Here is a 21,124-nt window from a genome sequence, read left to right as displayed (position 1 = left end):
AGGCAAGTTGTCAGAAGCAGTGAAAAGTTTTTATCGAGGATGTAAGGCGTGTGTATGTGTAGGAAAGAGAAAAGTGATTGGTTCTCAGTGAATGTAGGTTTGCGACAGGGGTGTGTGATGTCTCCATGGATGTTTAATTTGTTTATGGATGGGGTTGTTAGGGAGGTGAATGCAAGAGTTTTGGAAAGAGTAGCAAGTATGCAGTCTGTTGTGGATGAGAGAGCTTGGGTGGTGAATCAGTTGTTGTTCGCTGATGATACAGCGAGATGGTCTGATGGCAGCCCTAAATATCATTCACAAACCTTAGGAGTGGAGACTGTTCAAAATTGAATTGAAAAACTGTTTTGCTACATGATGGCAAAGCATTGTAATCAATTCCAGTTGGTCACACAGTCCATATAATGGAATCATATTTCGACACCAAGCATATTTTGAGGAACATAAATATGCTTTGTGGCTATTTGAATGTTGTTGCTACCTTGTCTGGTCTGCAACAGCACAACATGCAGTTTTGCTGTTTCCTATATGAATGGAACACTCAAGCAAAGAATTCCTAACAGGCACTGTAAACAGAAACAAAGAAAGTACAACAGCTACCACTAGCAGAATCCAGTAAGATTTTGCTACTGACTCTACACATCAAACTGGGCCTCATGAAGATGTTCATAAAGGATATGGATAAAATGGGCCAGCATTTAATTACCTCAGTGGGAAATTCCCAGAGCTCACTGAGGTGAAAATAAAGGAAGGTATTTTCACCAATCCATATATCCACAAGTTCTTCAGAAATAAGCAATTTGACCACATTTTCAGTGGTGATAAGATGACAACATGGAATGCTTTCCAGCTGGTAGCAACCAAATTTCTACAAAATATCAAGGCTAACAACTACAAGGAACTTCTGGAAAATCAGTTGTCATCCTCATGGAAAATTTGCTGCAATATATCTTTAAAGACATATTTTCTACTCTCACCTGGATTCTTTCCAGATACCTGCAGCACATTGAGCAATGAACACAGTAAATGTTTCCATCAAGACAACTAGAGAAACAGTAACAGAACAAATGGAGTTCAGCAATGTTCATGGACTATCATTGGACAGTAACATGAAATGCTTTCAGAACTTATATACATATAATAGGTGAAGAAGCATCATGTTTAATCAAGGTAAGCCAATGACTGTCTCATCATCAAAATAGAATGTAAGATGGTGAATCATTCTTAGAAACCACAGCCAATCAAACATTCTTATAGTTGGTCATTTTCGTATTTATCACCCTGAAATTCAAAGAGGGGAAACAAATTTCATCTTCAAAACATATAATTAAACATTTGCTGAATAATGTTATTTCATATTAAGACTTTGGAAATTGGTAAAGTACTTACATGCAAGTAGAAAATATATATAACATGTTCTGACAGCTCCCCTTACCTTATGGAAAGGTCTAAGTTTTCTTATGTATGAGGGCCTATTCTCGTTAGCACTGCAAAATGAACGAGCATTCTGAGTTTTCCCTTTATGCATTTTTCTTTTTCATTTTCATAATGTTGATACATTTGGGTTGTTAAGTGTTTGCATTAGCACTAATCACAATGAATATTGGTCTTTTGCAAACACACATAAACAGTGATACATATTTGAACAATGCAGAGAGCTTTCCAGGAAAATAACTTGAAACCACCTTTTTTTTTCCCACTTCCTTATGTCAGTCCTAAATGTTTGCCTAGTGTTTCTGTATTGTATAGAATGAGTGACACTACAGAGAAAAAAATATCAGCTACAAAAAATAAAGGAAAAGGTTATAAATATTTTGTAAATACTGTACACCAACTCCATCTACTGACAATATCATGTGGAAAGCCACTGCCAGCTGACCTCCAGTGTCCGTTTTTATTGTCTACTGTGCAGCACCTGGATCATCAATTCCAGTTTCACTTTTCTCTTAATTCTTCACTTTCTAAATCACCAAGTTCATTAGAATCTATTGCACTCTTAATATCAAAAAGTCTTACAGTATCTGTGCCCTAAGCTTTAAATGGGCTAATGGGCTGAAGATGGTCCAGCAGTAAGTGGACATCATACTCTCTCCCTGACATTCTGATGTATACAGACCCATATGCTCAAATATCATTGCCTCATTGTCAGGCATCATTCCAAGAGTTGCCATTTTTTCAAAACTGTTACCTCTGCTTTTTGCCAATACCTCTGGTGGAAAACTTAAGAGTGAGTTGCTATAGCTACAACCTACAGTCATGTATTTTTTGTTTTTTTTGTTTTTTGCTTTGTCGCTGTCTCCCGCGTTTGCGAGGTAGCGCAAGGAAACAGACGAAAGAAATGGCCCAACCCACCCCCATACACATGTATATACATACGTCCACACACGCAAATATACATACCTACACAGCTTTCCATGGTTTACCCCAGACGCCTCACATGCCCTGATTCAATCCGCTGACAGCACGTCAACCCCGGTATACCACATCGCTCCAATTCACTCTATTCCTTGCCCTCCTTTCACCCTCCTGCATGTTCAGGCCCCGATCACACAAAATCTTTTTCACTCCATCTTTCCACCTCCAATTTGGTCTCCCTCTTCTCCTCGTTCCCTCCACCTCCGACACATATATCCTCTTGGTCAATCTTTCCTCACTCATTCTCTCCATGTGCCCAAGCCATTTCAAAACACCCTCATCTGCTCTCTCAACCACGCTCTTTTTATTTCCACACATCTCTCTTACCCTTACGTTACTTACTCGATCAAACCACCTCACACCACACACTGTCCTCATACATCTCATTTCCAGCACATCCAACCTCCTGCGCACAACTCTATCCATAGCCCACGCCTCGCAACCATACAACATTGTTGGAACCACTATTCCTTCAAACATACCCATTTTTGCTTTCCGAGATAATGTTCTCGACTTCCACACATTCTTCAAGGCCCCCAGAATTTTCGCCCCCTCCCCCACCCTATGATCCACTTCCGCTTCCATGGTTCCATCCGCTGCCAGATCCACTCCCAGATATCTAAAACACTTCACTTCCTCCAGTTTTTCTCCATTCAAACTCACCTCCCAATTGACTTGACCCTCAACCCTACTGTACCTAATAACCTTGCTCTTATTCACATTTACTCTTAACTTTCTTCTTTCACACACTTTACCAAACTCAGTCACCAGCTTCTGCAGTTTCTCACATGAATCAGCCACCAGCGCTGTATCATCAGCGAACAACAACTGACTCACTTCCCAAGCTCTCTCATCCCCAACAGACTTCATACTTGCCCCTCTTTCCAAAACTCTTGCATTCACCTCTCTAACAACCCCATCCATAAACAAATTAAACAACCATGGAGACATCACACACCCCTGCCGCAAACTACATTCACTGAGAACCAATCACTTTCCTCTCTTCCTACACATACACATGCCTTACATCCTCGATAAAAACTTTTCACTGCTTCTAACAACTTGCCTCCCACACCATATATTCTTAAAATGACTCATGGTGAGGTGCCTGAGGATTGGCGGAATGCGTGCATAGTGCCATTGTACAAAGGCAAAGGGGATAAGAGTGAGTGCTCAAATTACAGAGGTATAAGTTTGTTGAGTATTCCTGGTAAATTATATGGGAGGATATTGATTGAGAGGGTGAAGGCATGTACAGAGCATCAGATTGGGGAAGAGCAGTGTGGTTTCAGAAGTGGTAGAGGATGTGTGTATCAGGTGATTGCTTTGAAGAATGTATGTGAGAAATACTTAGAAAAGCAAATGGATTTGTATGTAGCATTTATGGATCTGGAGAAGGCATATGATAGAGTTGACAGTCATGTATATTATCCACAAAAAACATGGTCCATCCCCATAATGTTTCATAGATGACACATGTCTTAGGTTTACTGTGGGTACGATCACTTGATGCTCTCAGGGTGAAATCATTACACATTTGGTTTCTGACACTTCTGTTTCTAATAGTGTGAACACCAGCAACCCACTTCAGTGAGCCTCTGGCTATTTGAAGGAGAGATGTTCTTTCTGAGTGCCACTTCATTTAAGGAATTTCACTTTTGGACACTCTATTTCTTCCATTTGTGCTTCAAGATGGTTGGCTCTTATCTTTCTAGGAAGAAGAAAGTCCGAATTCTCACCTGAAAGCAAGAAAATCTGGGTTTTCAGAACACTCGATCAGATGGCTGCTTCCTGCAACGCATGAAAAGTGGAGGGAACAAGGAGAATAGGGAGACCAAATTGGAAATGAAAGAATAAGAGCAAAAAGATTTTGTGTGATCGGTACCTGAACATGCAAGAGGGTGAGACACAGGCATGATAGAATGAGCTGGAGCAATATGGTAAGACACATGCATGATAGAATGAGCTGGAGCAATATGGTATACAAAGGACAATATAGTGCTAATGGATTTTCTTATCTGTTCTTGAAGCTACCTCACAAAGAAAAAAGGACTGAACAGATGCATTTAAGCAAGCAGTGCTCATCATCCATTAAGGCTCAGGTTGGGATGTTTAAATGTTGTGTGTGGATGTAGTCAAGATATAACAGAAAGAAAAGACAGGTCATATGTTTGAATAAAGTAACCTAGATATTCTAGCTCTGAGTGAAAAAAAAGCTCAAGGAGAAAGGTGAAGAATACTTTGAAAACGTCTTCGGGGTAAAGTCAGGGGTTGGTGTAAGGGAAAGAGCTAAGGAAGGGGTAATGATGCTGATCGAGCAAGATCTGTAGGAGTATGTGAAAGACTAGGGAAAGAGGCTCTAGACTGGCATGGGTAAAAATGAAAGTAGGCAGTGAGAGATAGGAGATTATTGGTGCTTATGTACCCAGCCATGAGAAGGATGGTGATGAAGGGCAAATGTTGTGGGAGCAGCTTAGTTGAGTGTATCAACAGTGTTGATGCTGGAGATCAGGTATACATGATGGGTGATTTAAATGCAAAAGTGAGTAATGTGGCAACTGAGGGCATAACTGGGGGAACATGGGGTATTCAATGAGGTGAATAAGAATGGTGAACAGATCATGAAGTTGAGTATGGAAAAAGGATTGATCTTCGAGAATACCTGGTTTAAAAAGTGACAAACATAAGCAGATGTGGGTAAGTAGGAAAGATGGTCAAATGGGATTACTGAGAGGTGTGAAAAAAAAAGTATCAAGGATGTGAATGCGTTAAGATAACATGTGGTGGGATGTATGACTGTTACTTAGAAGAGGAAAGGCCACAGGGGTTTTCAAAAAAGAGGAAACAATATGAGTGAGAAGAGGGTGGTGAAAGTAAGTGAGCTGAGAAAAATATGTGTGAGGAAATACCAAGAGAATTTGGATGAAGAATGGCAATAGGTGAGAGTAAACAAAGCCAGGGGAGTGGATGAAGACTGGAAGACATTTAGGGAAGCACTGCTAGCATGTGCAAGAGAAGTGTGTGCCATGTGGAAGGTGGGATGGGAGCTAGGCAGGTGAGAAAGGGTACTGAGTGGTTAGATAAAAAAGTAAAGTTGCTAGTGGAAGAAAAAGAGAGGTGTATGGGCAGTACTTGCATTGAAAGAGCACACATGATTGGGAGATGCAACAGAGAAATTGGCTAGAGGTCAAAAGGAAGGGACAGGGGTTGAAGAAAAGGGGAAATGAGAGCTGGGGTAAGCAATTATCAATAAACTTCAGGGAGAATAAGATGTTTGGATGGAGGTCAACAAGAGAAAAAGTACGAACATCACGGAAGGAAACAAATGGAGAAGTGGTAACAGGTAGTGATGGGTTCAGGAGGACATTTATAATACATTTTAAAAGGATGGAAGATGTAGGGTGTTTGGCTTAGGGAAGTGTGGGAAGTGATAAAGTCATGGAGAGTGGCTTGGTGAACAGAGAAGACTTGGTGAAAGCCTTACTTAAGATGAAATGTGGCAAGGTGGCTGGAGTGTATGGTTTTGCAGTTGAATTTCTAAAGAAAGTGGGGTGAATGTTGTACGTATGGATCATGGCGAGATGCCTCAGGATTGGCAAAATGCATGTATATTGCCAATTTATAAAAAAAAAAAAGGGACCAAAGGTGAGTGTTAGGAGTACAGAGGTATAAATTCATTGAGTATACCTGGAAAGCTGTGTGGGAGAGGGGTGATCTGTTGAGTGTAAGCATGTTCAGAGCATAAGAATGGGGAGAAACAATGTGTTTTCGAGAATGATAGAGGATGTGTGGATCAGGCTTTTGCTATGATGTGTGTGAGGAATACTCAGGACACAGAAGGATTTGTATGTGGCTTTTATAGATCAGGAAAAGGCATAAGACATGGTTGATAGAGATCCCTTTTGGAAGGTCTTATGAATACATGGAGAGGGAGGAAAGCTACTAGGAGCAGTGAAAAGTTTTTATCAAGAGAGTAAGGTATGTGCAAGAGTATATGGAGAGGAGAGTGAGTAGTTCCAGGTGGTGTGTATGCAGCAGGGTTTGTGTGATGTCACTATGGCAGTTTGATTTGTTTATGGTTGGGGTGGCAAGGAGGTAAGCGCAAGGATATAAGAACAGTACTCCATACAAGGGTGAACCAATACTTTGTATAAATGGAATAACTATTCAGAAGAAAAGAATATCAACATCTAAATAGGACTCCCAGTTTCTTTAAGACAGACTCATCTATTTTCATAATGTGAGGTTTCCGAGAAAGAGTGGATGTGACAGTAATACCAAGTATGTTCATCGAGTCAAGAGGAGGAATTACAGACCTGTCAAAAGAGAAATGAAAGTTGTGAGGAATTTTCGATAGAGAGATAGGTAGAAACTGGGTGTTGGAAGCATCAACCTCAACTAGATTTTGTCTACCCCACTGAGATAGCATGTCCAAGTCTGAGTTTATGGAGAAAACTGTGTCAAGACAAGATGCAGATCAAGTGTGGGTAGAAGGAGCTGAATCAAAGGATGTGGATAAATGCAGTGTTGAGTGATCAGCATATGAATGCATTTGGTTATTTGTAGGAGAGGAAATAGTTGATGAAAAGGAGAAAAAGTGTAGGTGACAGGACACAAACTTGAGGGACACTGATGTTGACAGAGAAAGCGGGATGCTAATCAATCAATAACCACAGAGATGGATCACCCGGAGAGGTACTAAAGTGAGGGAGGGAAGCTTAAAGAGGGGAGCTTAGAAATGAGACCCCAGTGCCATAACCTGTCAAAAGCTTTGGATATGCCAAGGGCAACTACACAAGACTCCCCAAAATCTTTCAGGGATGATGACCAGTAAAGAAAGGAAAGCATATCATCAGCAGATCTCATCTTATGGAAGCTATACAGATGATCAGAGAAAGACTATGAGATCCAAGGTGTCTAAGGATATGGATATGGTAGATGTCAAAGCAATATCAAAGCAATAAGATGATAGTCAGGCAAGTCAAAATAGTCACCCTTCTTAGGAATGGGATGCATCAACCCATGTTCCGAGATGGAAAAGTTTTGGTATCTAAACAGAAAGGGAGCACAGGAGCAAGCACAGGTGCAAATTCAGAGCCAAACGCTTTCAGTACATGGGGATGGATACCAGCAGGACCATAACCTTTGCTTGTGTCCACAGAGAGAAACATTTTTTGGACAGTCTGAAAAGAGATTACTGGAAGGGGTATATGATAAGATTAGAGAGAGAGAGGCTATACAAAACCAAGGTCCACGTAAGATGGCTTGGCCTTAACACCATTTGAATACAAGAAATGCAGTCTCTTAAAACGAGCAGAAAATCATAATGCAAAATAAAGGCTCATCCCCTGACCCTACCTTACGTCTACACCACAGACAGAAATCATGTAGAAAAAATACCTTGCAGGATTAATGTGCCTGAAGGAAATTTCTTTAAGGAAAATAATAAGAAGATTGAACATGAATGTGTCATGCACCCTATCATCAAAGGCATGCATCGCTTCACTTTTTAGTATAAAGCCAATGGTAAGGATAAACTTGAACTCTTTCCTTTCGACTTGCCATTTCTATATTATTCCTGATGTAGAAGAGTGGTACAATAATTCCTTCTTGCTCTCTTAAAGCATGTGAGACAGGTTAATCAAGTTTGGCATATTACCACAGCATGGCCAGGGAGATATTGATGGTTGAGAAGGTAGTATAATACACCACCAAGTTATGAAGACTCACTTAGTGAATCATTCAGTACCAGAGCCAGAGAGTGATAACTGATGATCAAGCCAAATTCTCAATATATTAAGAGTGTTGCTCTAAACATGTTCTGGGAGCTTATTCCACTCGTCAATAATGTTGCTGGAAAACAAAATATTTTCTACAGTCCAGACTAACTCAGTGACCTCTAAGTTTTAATCCACTTCCTCTCACTGATAGTGCCAGCACTACTGTAAAGAAAATTTCAATATGGACACTGTTGAATCCTTTAAGTACTTCAAAACATTCTATTAATCTGCCTCGGAAATGCCTCTTGCTTAGGGTGAATGTGTTTACTCCTTGCAATATGTTGTCCTATGGTTTGTTATGCACAGAATGAATCAATTTAGTTGCTCTTCATTGCACCACTTCCAATCTAAGAATATCCTTGCTTAAATGAGGAGCCGGAACTGCACTTCACATTTGAGGTGGGGTCTAACTAGACCTGGGTATAGTGACAATATTACATTCAGGATTTTGTATGAAAAGTTTCCATAAATTCATCCTAACATCCTATTAGCTTTCATGGAAGCTTCATTACAATGTTTGGAGAATTTGAAGTTGTTGGAGATAGTGATCCATAGATCCCTCATACAAGGTTTGTCTATCATGTGGCTCATCAGTGTATAATAAAAGTTTCTGTTGATGTTCCCTACTTGTAACAGCTGACATCTATAGATGTTAAATGGCATTTACCATTTTCTATACCATTTAGCAATTTCATCTATACCATCTTGTTGTATTACCCTACCTTCTTCAGTTCATATGCCACTGCTGATCTTTATGTCATTTGCAAATCTGGACACTTTTTAAGTTGATGTTCCCTACTTGTAACAGCTGACATCTATAGATGTTAAATGGCATTTACCATTTTCTATACCATTTAGCAATTTCATCTATACCATCTTGTTGTATTACCCTACCTTCTTCAGTTCATATGCCACTGCTGATCTTTATGTCATTTGCAAATCTGGACACTTTTTAAGTTATCAAGCCCTTTGTCAGTGTCATTAATATGAATCATGAAAGGTATAGGCCCAAGGTCAGATCCCTCAGAGAATCTACTAGTAACAGATAATCATGGTGATGATTCACCATTCTCTCTGCCTCTTATTACAGAAACAGGACAATCCAGTTCCTATGAAAACAGTAATCCCAAGGCCTGAACTAATCCATCACTCTGGAAGCCCAGAGAAGAGAGAGAGAGAGAGAGAGAGAGAGAGAGAGAGAGAGAGAGAGAGAGAGAATGTTAGAAGAGGATGGGCTAAGATGAGGGAGATCAAATGACTGAAAATTATTTTGAGTGACCAGGGACTGATCGTGCAGGAGGGTGAAAGGCATGGATAGAATGAAGTGGACTGGAACAATGTAGTATACAGGGGGTGACATGCTGTCAATGCACTGAACCAGAGAATGTGAAGCAGCCAGAGGTAACCATGGAAAGGTTTGTGAGGCCTGGTTGTGGCTAGAGGGCTGTGGTTTCAATGCACTGCATACAACAGACAATGTATGTGAGGTAATGTGACCTTTCTTTGTCTGTTCCTGGTGCTACTTCACTAATGTGGTAAAGGGTGAACAAGTATGAAAAGAAAAAGAAACATATACAAATATGCATAGATGTTACCAGACTCCATCTGCCCAAGGGTACACCCCTAAATGAAATGTCACCTTTGGCTATCACTGAAAGGACAGTCTCATCAAAGAATTTACTATCACTGAAAGGACAGTCTCATCAAAGAATTCACGACAAGGGAGGTCATATTTTCCAGCTACTGGAAGTATTGCAACCTTGGGCTACAAGTGCCTTGAGAAAGAGATCCTGGGTAAAACCAGGATTCTCTCATAAATTTGTCCTGGGGCAATTATAAAATATATAAATTAATAGATATAAAATATTTCACAGGGAAAACCAGACAAGAACAGCCAGTGCATGTGTATACAGAGATGGGATCACAAAGAAATGTGAATGCTCTTGCTTTGTGAAGCTGATGGGTATGTGACATTAACCTGGGGGTTGAGAAATTAAAATATGTAGGTTAAAAAAGCCTCAGTGATTCATATCAGCTTATAAGGATGGAAAAACAAGGCTTTGTCATCAGTTTGATGGGGGAAAGGGAAAAGCCTGACCTAATAATCCCATGGAATATCTTGTTCACAAGGCACAGCATAAGGGGAAATAGCATTGTTTTCTATATCATGCTGAAAGCAATATTGTGATGTATTTCCTACACAACTAGTGATATTGCCAGGACTTGATCTTACAAAAACATGTCTACAGGAGTTAAAGAAGAAAAGTATCCTTACTAAAGTGTATCTGGTGGGCCTATAATGAGAACTTCCCATTTGAAGATGTCGTTGTCATCGATAAGTCCTGCTGAGAAGCCTTCTACTGGGTTCTTGTTCAACTCTGAAGAAAAAACAATCAATCTGTGATACAAACTTTTATTACTTTCCTGTATGCAACATGAAAATAAAATTTCTAAGGGTATTTTTCTGTTCAAAACTGTGTGAGAAATCAGATGTGTGAACAAAGCAAAAATGAAGAATAAAAATGTCTATATCTGAGCAAGTACATCATGACATCAAGACAAAAGTGGCATAAGGACTAGAAAAATGTGAAAAATCAATGTACTTGCCAATAGAAAAGCAAACTGGGTGGGCTTATAGGCTATCAAAGGACCAAATGGATGCAACAGAGAAGATAACGTTTAAGACAGTTAGGTGTCTAGGGGGTTTACGGATGAGAGGGTTGAATGATAAATATCAAGGATGTTGTGATGTTTGTGAAAGCTATAAAAGTAAAAGGGTGTGAATCAGGATGATGGGATTAACAGGTGATGGGTGAAGGAGCTAAAGGGTAAGTACATTAAGGACAGGCTGGGGTTGGGACTGAGAGATGATGGGTCCAGTGAGGTTCACTGGTGTCAGACTGGTGATGGGTCCAGTTAGGTTGTAGGGTGATAGATGAGAGAATTAAGGGGATAATGAGTACGTACCTAAAATGACATTTTGCCATGATGGCTGGGCTATCATGTAATGCTCACCACTTGAATGTTGAATAAAAATGTTTCAACAGCCTCTCCTCACCCCATCATTAGTCTTGTTTGTTGCATAATACTAATTTTTCATCAGCTACTTCTCTGGTGTATTTTCTTATTTGGGATAATTTGGCATCATTTCCAGCCATCAATCCAATCTGAATGTTCTTGAAGTCATTCTTTATAAATTTCTCTGATCACAAGGCATCACATTAACAAATGCTCCAATTTCCTTTCAGGGCATTCATGTATCTTTGAAACATTTTTGGTATATTTCCAGGAATCACTCTTGATAATGATTCTGTATCTTCCTTGCCAGGTTGCTTTCAGGCTTGAAACATTGTTTAGTCATTCTATCTGCTGCCAAGCATATCATATATCATACATCTCTCCCTTAGTGTTACCAGACTCCACAAGCTCGAGGTTACACTGCAAGTGAAAAGTCACCTTTGGTGACACTGTATCATTGGAAGTACAATCTTATCAATAAACTTCTAACTCCAACTAACTCCAAAGGAATTCACACTTCCCTGCTACTGGAAGTAGATGTCTCTGAAGAGTGATCCCTGGTAACACCAGGACTATTTGTAGAAATATTTTCTTTCTTTGACATTTGAGATTGTAAAGCTCCAGGTCTTTATATTGTTCACAGTTGGTCATATGTTCCAATTCATTTACTTTATTAATGATTCTGTATTATAATTAGTTTGATTCAATCTGGTTTGCTGGTGACCATACAATACAACACTGTTCAGGTCTACTTCTTATTCATACACTAAAAATTTTTATCACTAATTGCCAGTCTTGTTGCTTGAAAGCACAATCATTTCAATATGGTCTTTGACTTCAAGTTCTTAACTTATTATAATTCTCTATCTTTGATGTTTATGCCACTCTCTACTTCTTTATCTGTAGGGCCTCTATATGTAGAAGGTAAAATAGTGTTAAATATCCTGTAACTTATTTGCTCCACTTTCTCTTTATTAATTCCATTCAGTCTTCATCTGCCCATTTGCAGATAATATTCACATATCTTTGCAGTTCTTAATCTTACATAAACTCAATTGTTTTAATCGCTATCATGTCATTTGCAAAACATTTGATTACACTATCCCCTACTTCCTTATCTATGTCTGAGACCATGATTACAAAGAGTACTGCAGCCAGAACTGTCCCTTACAGTACATCTTCTGACATGCCTCCATTAGCAACTACCTTGAATTTTCTGCTGGTCAGAAATTCTCTGATGAAATTTGACCAGACTAAACATAAAAAGGATAGGTTACAGTAAAGAAGGGCCCTGGCAAGATTATTATTAAGCAGAATGGTAAAAATAAAAAAGAATGAAGATATGGGAAGGTAATGTAATGTGCTGAAGGTCCTCCTCTCTTTAAATATTTTGGTAAATCTTTTGTTACCCTTGATAAAGCATATGATAAAGTGTGGAAGAAGTCTTTACTTTCTAAACCTCCTTCCTTTTGCTTTCCAGCCTCTCTATGTTTTCTATTGCAAAGCTTATAATCTAGTTAGCCCATTGTAGAGGTTACTGATGGAGGGACTTATCCATTTCCTATTTATTCCTTTATATTCGTTTTGCCCTTTTCTTCTATAGCACTCTAAAGTTAACTTTATCAAAGCATTTGCAAACTTCATCAATGTTTCATAGATATAGGTAACATTACAATGAGCTGGAAGCTGTGTCTGCTTGCTTCTATGCTGTCTCTTATCTATGATCTGTTTGAAATAAGATATATCATTTATATTTTCTTATTTCTTAATTACCTTGCTCTTATTCACATTTACTCTTAACTTTCTTCTTTCACACACTTTACCAAACTCAGTAACCAGCTTCTGCAGTTTCTCACATGAATCAGCCACCAGCGCTCTATCATCAGCGAACAACAACTGACTCACTTCCCAAGCTCTCTCATCCCCAACAGACTTCATACTTGCCCCTCTTTCCAAAACTTTTGCATTCACCTCCCTAACAACCCCATCCATAAACAAGTGTGTGAAAGAAGAAAGTTAAGAGTAAATGTGAATAAGAGCAAGGTAATTAGGTACAGTAGGGTTGAGGGTCAAGTCAATTGGGAGGTAAGTTTGAATGGAGAAAAGCTGGAGGAAGTGAAGTGTTTTAGATATCTGGGAGTGGATCTGGCAGCGGATGGAACCATGGAAGCGGAAGTGGATCATAGGGTGGGGGAGGGGGCGAAAATCCTGGGAGCCTTGAAGAATGTGTGGAAGTCGAGAACATTATCTCGGAAAGCAAAAATGGGTATGTTTGAAGGAATAGTGGTTCCAACAGTGTTGTATGGTTGCGAGGCGTGGGCTATGGATAGAGTTGTGCGCAGGAGGGTGGATGTGCTGGAAATGAGATGTTTGAGGACAATGTGTGGTGTGAGGTGGTTTGATCGAGTAAGTAACGTAAGGGTAAGAGAGATGTGTGGAAATAAAAAGAGCGTGGTTGAGAGAGCAGAAGAGGGTGTTTTGAAATGGTTTGGGCACATGGAGAGAATGAGTGAGGAAAGATTGACCAAGAGGATATATGTGTCGGAGGTGGAGGGAACGAGGAGAAGTGGGAGACCAAATTGGAGGTGGAAAGATGGAGTGAAAAAGATTTTGTGTGATCGGGGCCTGAACATGCAGGAGGGTGAAAGGAGGGCAAGGAATAGAGTGAATTGGATCGATGTGGTATACCGGGGTTGACGTGCTGTCAGTGGATTGAATCAGGACGTGAAGCGTCTGGGGTAAACCATGGAAAGCTGTGTAGGTATGTATATTTGCGTGTGTGGACGTATGTATACACATGTGTATGGGGGTGGGTTGGGCCATTTCTTTCGTCTGTTTCCTTGTGCTACCTCGCAAACGCGGGAGACAGCGAAAAAAAAAAAATTCTTATTATACTTCTTTGCCTTTTCCCACATTAGCGAGGTAGCCCCAGGGAACAGATGAAAAAAGACCCATCCACTCATATACACACATATATGCATATACACACATACACGCACATACATATATACACATGTACATACTCATACTTGCTCACCTTCATCCATACCTGAAACCACCCTGCCCCAAAGGAAACAGCATCGCCAACCCGTGTAAGCACCAGGAAACAGACAAAAAAAGTCACTCCACTTACGATCATTCTCTAGCCGTCATGTGTAAAGCACCGAAACCACAGCTCCTCATCCACATCCAGGTACCACAGACATTTCTATGGTTTATCCCAGACATTTCACATGCTCTGGTTCAGTCCACTAACAGCACGTTGACCATAGTATACCACATCATTCAAAATCACTCTATTCCGTGCATGCTTTTCACCCTCCTGCTCTGGCCCTGATTGCTCAAAAATTTTTTCACCCCATCTTTCCATCTCTAATTAGGTCTCCCGCTCCTCCTTGTTTCCTCCACCTCTGACACATATATCCTCTTTGTCAACCTTTCCTTGCTCATTCTCTCCATATGTCCAAATCATTTCAACACACACTCTTCTGCTCTCTTAACCACACTCTTTTTATTACCACACATCTATCTTATCCTTTCACTACTTAATCAAGCCATCTCACACCACATACTGTCCTCATACATTTCATTTCCAATACATCCACCCTCCTCCGTACAACCCTATCTATAACCCATACCTTGCAACCATATAATATTGTTGGAACTACTATTCATTCAAACTTACCCAATTTTCCTGTCTGAGATAACTTCCTTTCCACACATTCTTCATTGCCCCCCCTCCCCCAATCTATGACTTACTTCTGTTTCCATGGTTCCATTCACTGCCAAATCTACTCTCAGATATCTAAAACACTTCACTTTCTCCAATTTCCTCCATTCAAACTTACATGTCACTAACTTATCCCTCAATCCTGCTGAACCTAATAACCTTGCTCATTCAGATTTACTCTCAACTTTCTCCTTTCACACACTCTTCCAAACTCAGCCATCTACTTCTGTAGTTTCTCAATGGAATCAACCACCAAAATAACAAATAACAATTTACTCACTTCCTATTTCAGTACACCTTCTTCTGCTCTCTCAACCACATTCTTTTTACCATCACACATATCTCTCACCCTTTCATTACTTACTTGATCAAATCACATCACACCAGGTATCTTCGTTTCCTCCACCCTTGACACAAATATTCCCCTTATCAACCCCTCCTCACTCACTCTCTCCATATGTCCAAACCACCTCAACATACCCTCTTTTTCTTTCTCAACCACAATCTTTCTATTACCACACATCTCTCCCACCCTTTCATCATTTATTCAATCAAACCACCTGACACCACACACTGTTCTCAAACATTTCATTCCAACACATCCACCCTCCTCTGCACAACCTTATATATAGCACATGCTTCACAAAGTTGTGGACTACTGTACTTTCAAATATAACTACAATTACCCTCCCAGACAATGTTCTCTCTTTTCACATATTCTTCAGCACTCCCAGAATCTTCACCACCTAACCCACCTGTGAAACACTTCTATTTCCATGATTCCATTTACTGCCATGCCCACTCCCAGGTATCTAAAACACTTCAATTCCTCCAAGTTTTCTCCATTCAAACTCAAATCCCAACAAACCAGTCCCTCAACCAAACTGAACCTAATAACCATGCTTTTATTCACATTTACTCTCAACTTCCTCCTTTCATATTCTCTTCCAAACTCAGTCTCCAACTTCTGCAGTTTCTTGCTTGAATCTGCCACGAGTGCCGTTTCATCAGCAAACAACAACCAACTCACTTCCCAGGCCCTCTCATACCTCAGAAATTCCATATTCACTCCAAGACTTGCATTTAGCTCCCTCATCACCTCATTCATACACAAATCAAACATTACCATGGTGACATCAAACATCCCCTGCCACAGATAAACTTTCACCTGAAACAATTCCCTCTCCTCTCTTCCTAATCATACACATGCCTTGATGAATACTTCTCTGCTTCAAACAGCTTTCTTTCTACACCATATAACTAAGACCTTCCATAAAGCATCTCTATCAACCCTATCACATGCTTTCTGGAGATCAATACATGCCATATAAATTCCATCCGTTTTTTATGTTCTTAAAAGCAAACACCACGTTCACACATCCTCTACCACTTCTGAAACCACACTGCTCCTCCCCAGTCTGATGCTCTGTTGAACTTTCATCCTCTCACTCACTACCCTCTCATAAAACTTACCAGGTACACTCAACACACATATACCTCTGTAGTTTGAACATTCACCTTTATCCCCATTTCCTTTATACAATGGCACTAAACATGTACTTTGCTAATCCTTAGAAACCTCACCATGACCCATACATACACTGAAAATCATTACCATCCAATCACAAATTCAATTGCAATACCATCCACTCCAGCCACCTTTCATCTTAAGCAACACTTTCACCACCTCTTCTCTCTTCGTCAAATCACTCTCCATGACTCTCTCACTCCGCATATCACCGTGACCCAAACACTCTAAACCTGCCACCCTATCATCAAGCACTTTCGTTGAATGTGCTCGATTACTACCTGATATCACTTCCCCTTTCATCCCCTTCAACAATATTCCTATTTGTTCTCATTTTTTGCACATTATTAAACTCTTAAATCACCTGCCTCTTCTCTCTAACATTTACTGATATTTGCATCCCCAAACTCTCATTTGCCCTCTTTTTCAACCCCTGCATCATCCTCTTGACCTCCTGCCACTTTATCTTATACATCCCCATCATTTGCACACCTTCCCTGTAAGTACCGCCAAAAGTGTTATAGTAAAAAATCCAATACCCTGTTCGTCCACCTCAAAAACTTTGGTAATCAAATTGGACAGAGTGCTATTAAGGTTAACTCACACAAGAATTCAGTAATGGATAGAAATACGGTTGAACTGTCTCTTTTAAAATATGGCTGAAATATGAATCAAAATGTTGGTTGAAATAAATCAGATAACTTCATGACAAAAATTTGTAAATAATGTTCCCAGAACATAGGTTAACCTGAGTTTGTAAATTGAGAAAGGTGAGGTCACTGGGGGTGACCTGTGCCCTAATCCCTTCACCTGTTCCTTAATTCATATGCTGGTCTCGCCCAGTGGTGGCTGGTATATCATATTCTGGTTCTGTCAGTCTGTACCCAGTCCTGACGATGTAATTATACGAAAGGGCTTGACACTGAGTAAGATATCTTCCATTTCCCTGTAGTTTTTTCCCTGCACAAACACACACACACACAGTTTCTTTTTTTCATACTTGATCACCGTTTCTCACCTTAGCAAAGTAGTGCTAGGAACAGACAAAGAAAGGCCCCTTTTATTTGCATACATTATCTAGCTTTCATGTGTAATGCACCAAAACCACAGCTCCATATCCATGATGAGGCCCCACAGACCTTTCCATGGTATGTCCCAGATGCTTCACATGCCCTGAATCAATCCACTGACAGCATGTCGATCCCTGTACACCACATTGCTCCAATTCACTCTAACCGAAGCATGCATTTCACCCTCCTGCATGTTTGGCCCTGATTCCTCAAAACATTTTTCACTCCACCCTTCTGTCTCCAATTTGGTCACCCCATTCTCCTTGTTCCTACGACTTCTGACATGTATATCCACTATGTCAACCTCTCCAATTCACTCTATCCCAAGCATGCATTTCATCCTCCTGCATGTTCAGCCCTGATCACTCAAAATGTTTTTCACTTTACCTTTCCGTCTCCAATTTGGTCACTCTGTTCTTGTTCCCACAACTTACAACATATATCTCTGTCAACTTTCCTCATTCATTCTCTCCATATCTCCAAACCATTTCAGCACATCAACTGCTCTCTCAACCACAATCTTTTTATCACAGCACATCTCACTCATCCTTTAATCACTTAAACAAATCACCTCACACCACATATTGTCTTCAAACATTTCATTTCCAACATATCTATAATCCTCTGCACAGCTTTAACTATCCATGTAATATTGTTGGGACTACTATTTCTTCAAACATGCCCAATTCTACCATCCTAGATAATGTTCTCTCTTTCTGCACATTCTTCAGTACTCCCAGAACCTTCATCCCTTCTCCCATCATATGACTCACTTTTGTATCCATGGTTCCATTTGCTGTCATGTCCACTCCCAGATATCTAAAACACTTACTACCTCAAACCTTTCTCCTTTCAAAATTACATCCCCACTAGTCCCTCAACCCTGCTGCACCAAATAACCTTGCTTTTATTCACATTCTCTTTCAACTTTCTCCTTTCACACAATATTCCAAACTCAGTTGCCAACTTCTGCAGTTTTTTACTTGAGTCAGCCACCAGTGCTGTATCATCAGCCAACAACAACTGACTCATTTCCCAGGCTCCCTCATCCCCTACAGATTACATATTCACCTCTCTCTCCAAGACTTGCATTTACCTCCCACACCACTGCATCCATAGACAAATCAAAAAACCAGAGTGACATCACATGCCCCTATCACAGACCAACCTTCACCTTCACTGGGAACCTCTCACTCTCCTCTTTTCCTACTTGTACAGATGCCTTACACCCTCAATAAATATTTCTCAGTGCTTCTAGCAGCTTAACTCCTACACCATATATTCTTAAGAACTTCCATAAAGCATCTCCATCAACCCTATCATGTACCTTCTCCAGATCCATAAATGCCACATACAAATCCATCTGTTTTTCTAAGTATTTCCCACACACACATTCTTCAAACCAAATACCTGGTCAACACATTCTCTACCACTTTTGAATCCAATCTGATGTTCTGTACATGCCTTCATTCTCTCAATCATTATCCATCCATACAACTTACCAGGAATACTCAACAAACTTATACTTCTATAGTTGGAACACTTACCTTTATCCCTTTTGCCTTCACACAATGGCACTTTACATGCATTTCACCAATGCTCAGGCACTTCACCATGATCCATACATACATTGCATATCCTTACTCACCAAGAAACAACACAGTCACTTCCTTTCTCAATAAATTCAACAGCAATACCATCCCCTCCCACTGCCTTGCCGGATTTCATCTTCCCCCTTAAACAACCACTCTCCATGACTCTAACTTCACATAACACCCCTTCCAAAACACACTAAATCTGCCACACTTATCATCAAATGCATTTAATACTCCTTCAAAATACTCTCTCCATCTCCTCCTCAATTCATCATTCAAGTCTTCTTTTGGCACACAACTCCACAAGCTCTTCACCATTTCCATTCATAACACTGAATACCATATATGCATCAATTATACCCTAAACAGCCACATTACTTACCTTTGCATTTAAATTACCCATCACTAATACCCACTATCCTACCCCAAAAATACCGACACACATACTCACCTGCTCCCAATACACTTGCCTCTCATGGTCTTTCTTTTCATGGCCAGGTGCATAAGTACCAATAATCACCCATTTCTTGCCATCCACTTTCAGTTTTTATCTAAAATTTACTGCCTTACACTCTATCACTCGCTACCACTATTCCTGCTTCTGGATTAGCGCTACTCCTTAACTCTTATCCTATCACTAACTCCTGACCTTACTCCAGACATTTCCAAACCATTCTTCCCTTTTATTCTTAAGCTTTATCTCACTGGGGAAGGGGGACTATTTCCTGTGTGGTGGGGTAGGGTGGGAATGGATGAAGGCAGCAAGTATGAACAAATACATGTGTATGGAAAGGATCACAATTTTGCGCATGATCAAGTATATTCCTATGAGTCCACAGAGAAATGAAACACAATAAGTTCCTAACAGCACTTTTGTGTAATAATCACATCATCAGGGAAGATACAAAAAAGAAATATATGTCAGTTGATATACAACGAAGAGATGTAGCTAGGACACCATTGGGTAAACAAGTGACTGGCCAAGACAGACAACGAGCATATCATAAACTTATTATGTGGACAAGAAGGGGAATTGTTTACAAATTTTATCAACAATAAAGCTATCCAATTTGTAATGGCCTTCACTAATATTAAGGTTATAATTCTTTGTGTATTTAATAGTAGAAGATTGAATGATATTTCTCATGGTACTGGAGATTAATAACTGAGATGGTATTACTCCAATCAGTATAATGATCATAGTCTTTATCGTGATTAAACAAGGCATTTGATTCTTGTCCTGTTCTTATGCTACATCTAAGTTGCTGAAGTCTAACAGAAGGATCCTTACCAGTCTGCACAACATAAAATTTATCACAATTTCTACATGGCACTTTATAAATGCATCTAGAAGTGGGTGTATGGGAGTTTATGTATATATATATACATATGTAGCATTTATGGATCTGGAGAAGGCATATGATAGAGTTGATAGAGATGCTCTGTGGAAGGTATTAAGAATATATGGTGTGGGAGGCAAGTTGTTAGAAGCAGTGAAAAGTTTTTATCAAGGATGTAAGGCATGTGTACGTGTAGGAAGAGAGGAAAGTGATTGGTTCTCAGTGAATGAAGGTTTGTGGCAGGGGTGTGTGATGTCTCCATGGTTGCTTAATTTGTTTATGGATGGGGTTGTTAGGGAGGTGAATGCAAGAGTTTTGGAAAGAGGGGCAAGTATGAAGTCTGTTGGGGATGAGAGAGCTTGGGAAGTGAGTCAGTTGTTGTTCGCTGAAGATACAGCGCTGGTGGCTGATTCATGTGAGAAACTGCAGAAGCTGGTGACTGAGTTTGGTAAAGTGTGTGAAAGAAGAAAGTTAAGAGTAAATGTGAATAAGAGCAAGGTTATTAGGTACAGTAGGGTTGAGGGTCAAGTCAATTGGGAGGTAAGTTTGAATGGAGCAAAACTGGAGGAAGTAAAGCATTTTAGATATCTGGGAGTGGATCTGGCAGCAGATGGAACCATGAAAGCGGAAGTGAATCATAGGGTGGGAGAG

At 40.0% G+C, this 21,124-nt stretch overlaps 1 protein-coding gene across 4 annotated transcripts in view; it reads right to left on the bottom strand.

Annotated features, from left to right (window-relative positions):
- LOC139751414 (ubiquitin-conjugating enzyme E2 G1) overlaps nucleotides 1-21,124 on the bottom strand; it is a 127,249-nt gene that overhangs the window by 90,275 nt on the left and 15,850 nt on the right. For all 4 annotated transcript variants that reach the window (XM_071666805.1, XM_071666803.1, XM_071666802.1 and 1 more), the window contains exon 2: nucleotides 10,468-10,570. In XM_071666805.1, coding sequence (XP_071522906.1) covers nucleotides 10,468-10,506 — 39 coding nt within the window. In that variant the 5' untranslated portion in view covers nucleotides 10,507-10,570. The remainder of the gene's footprint in view (nucleotides 1-10,467; nucleotides 10,571-21,124) is intronic.

The sequence above is a fragment of the Panulirus ornatus genome, chromosome 11, assembly GCF_036320965.1.
Source record: "Panulirus ornatus isolate Po-2019 chromosome 11, ASM3632096v1, whole genome shotgun sequence".
In the NCBI taxonomy this organism is placed as follows: domain Eukaryota; kingdom Metazoa; phylum Arthropoda; class Malacostraca; order Decapoda; family Palinuridae; genus Panulirus; species Panulirus ornatus.
This window is presented reverse-complemented; position numbering and strand designations above follow the sequence as displayed.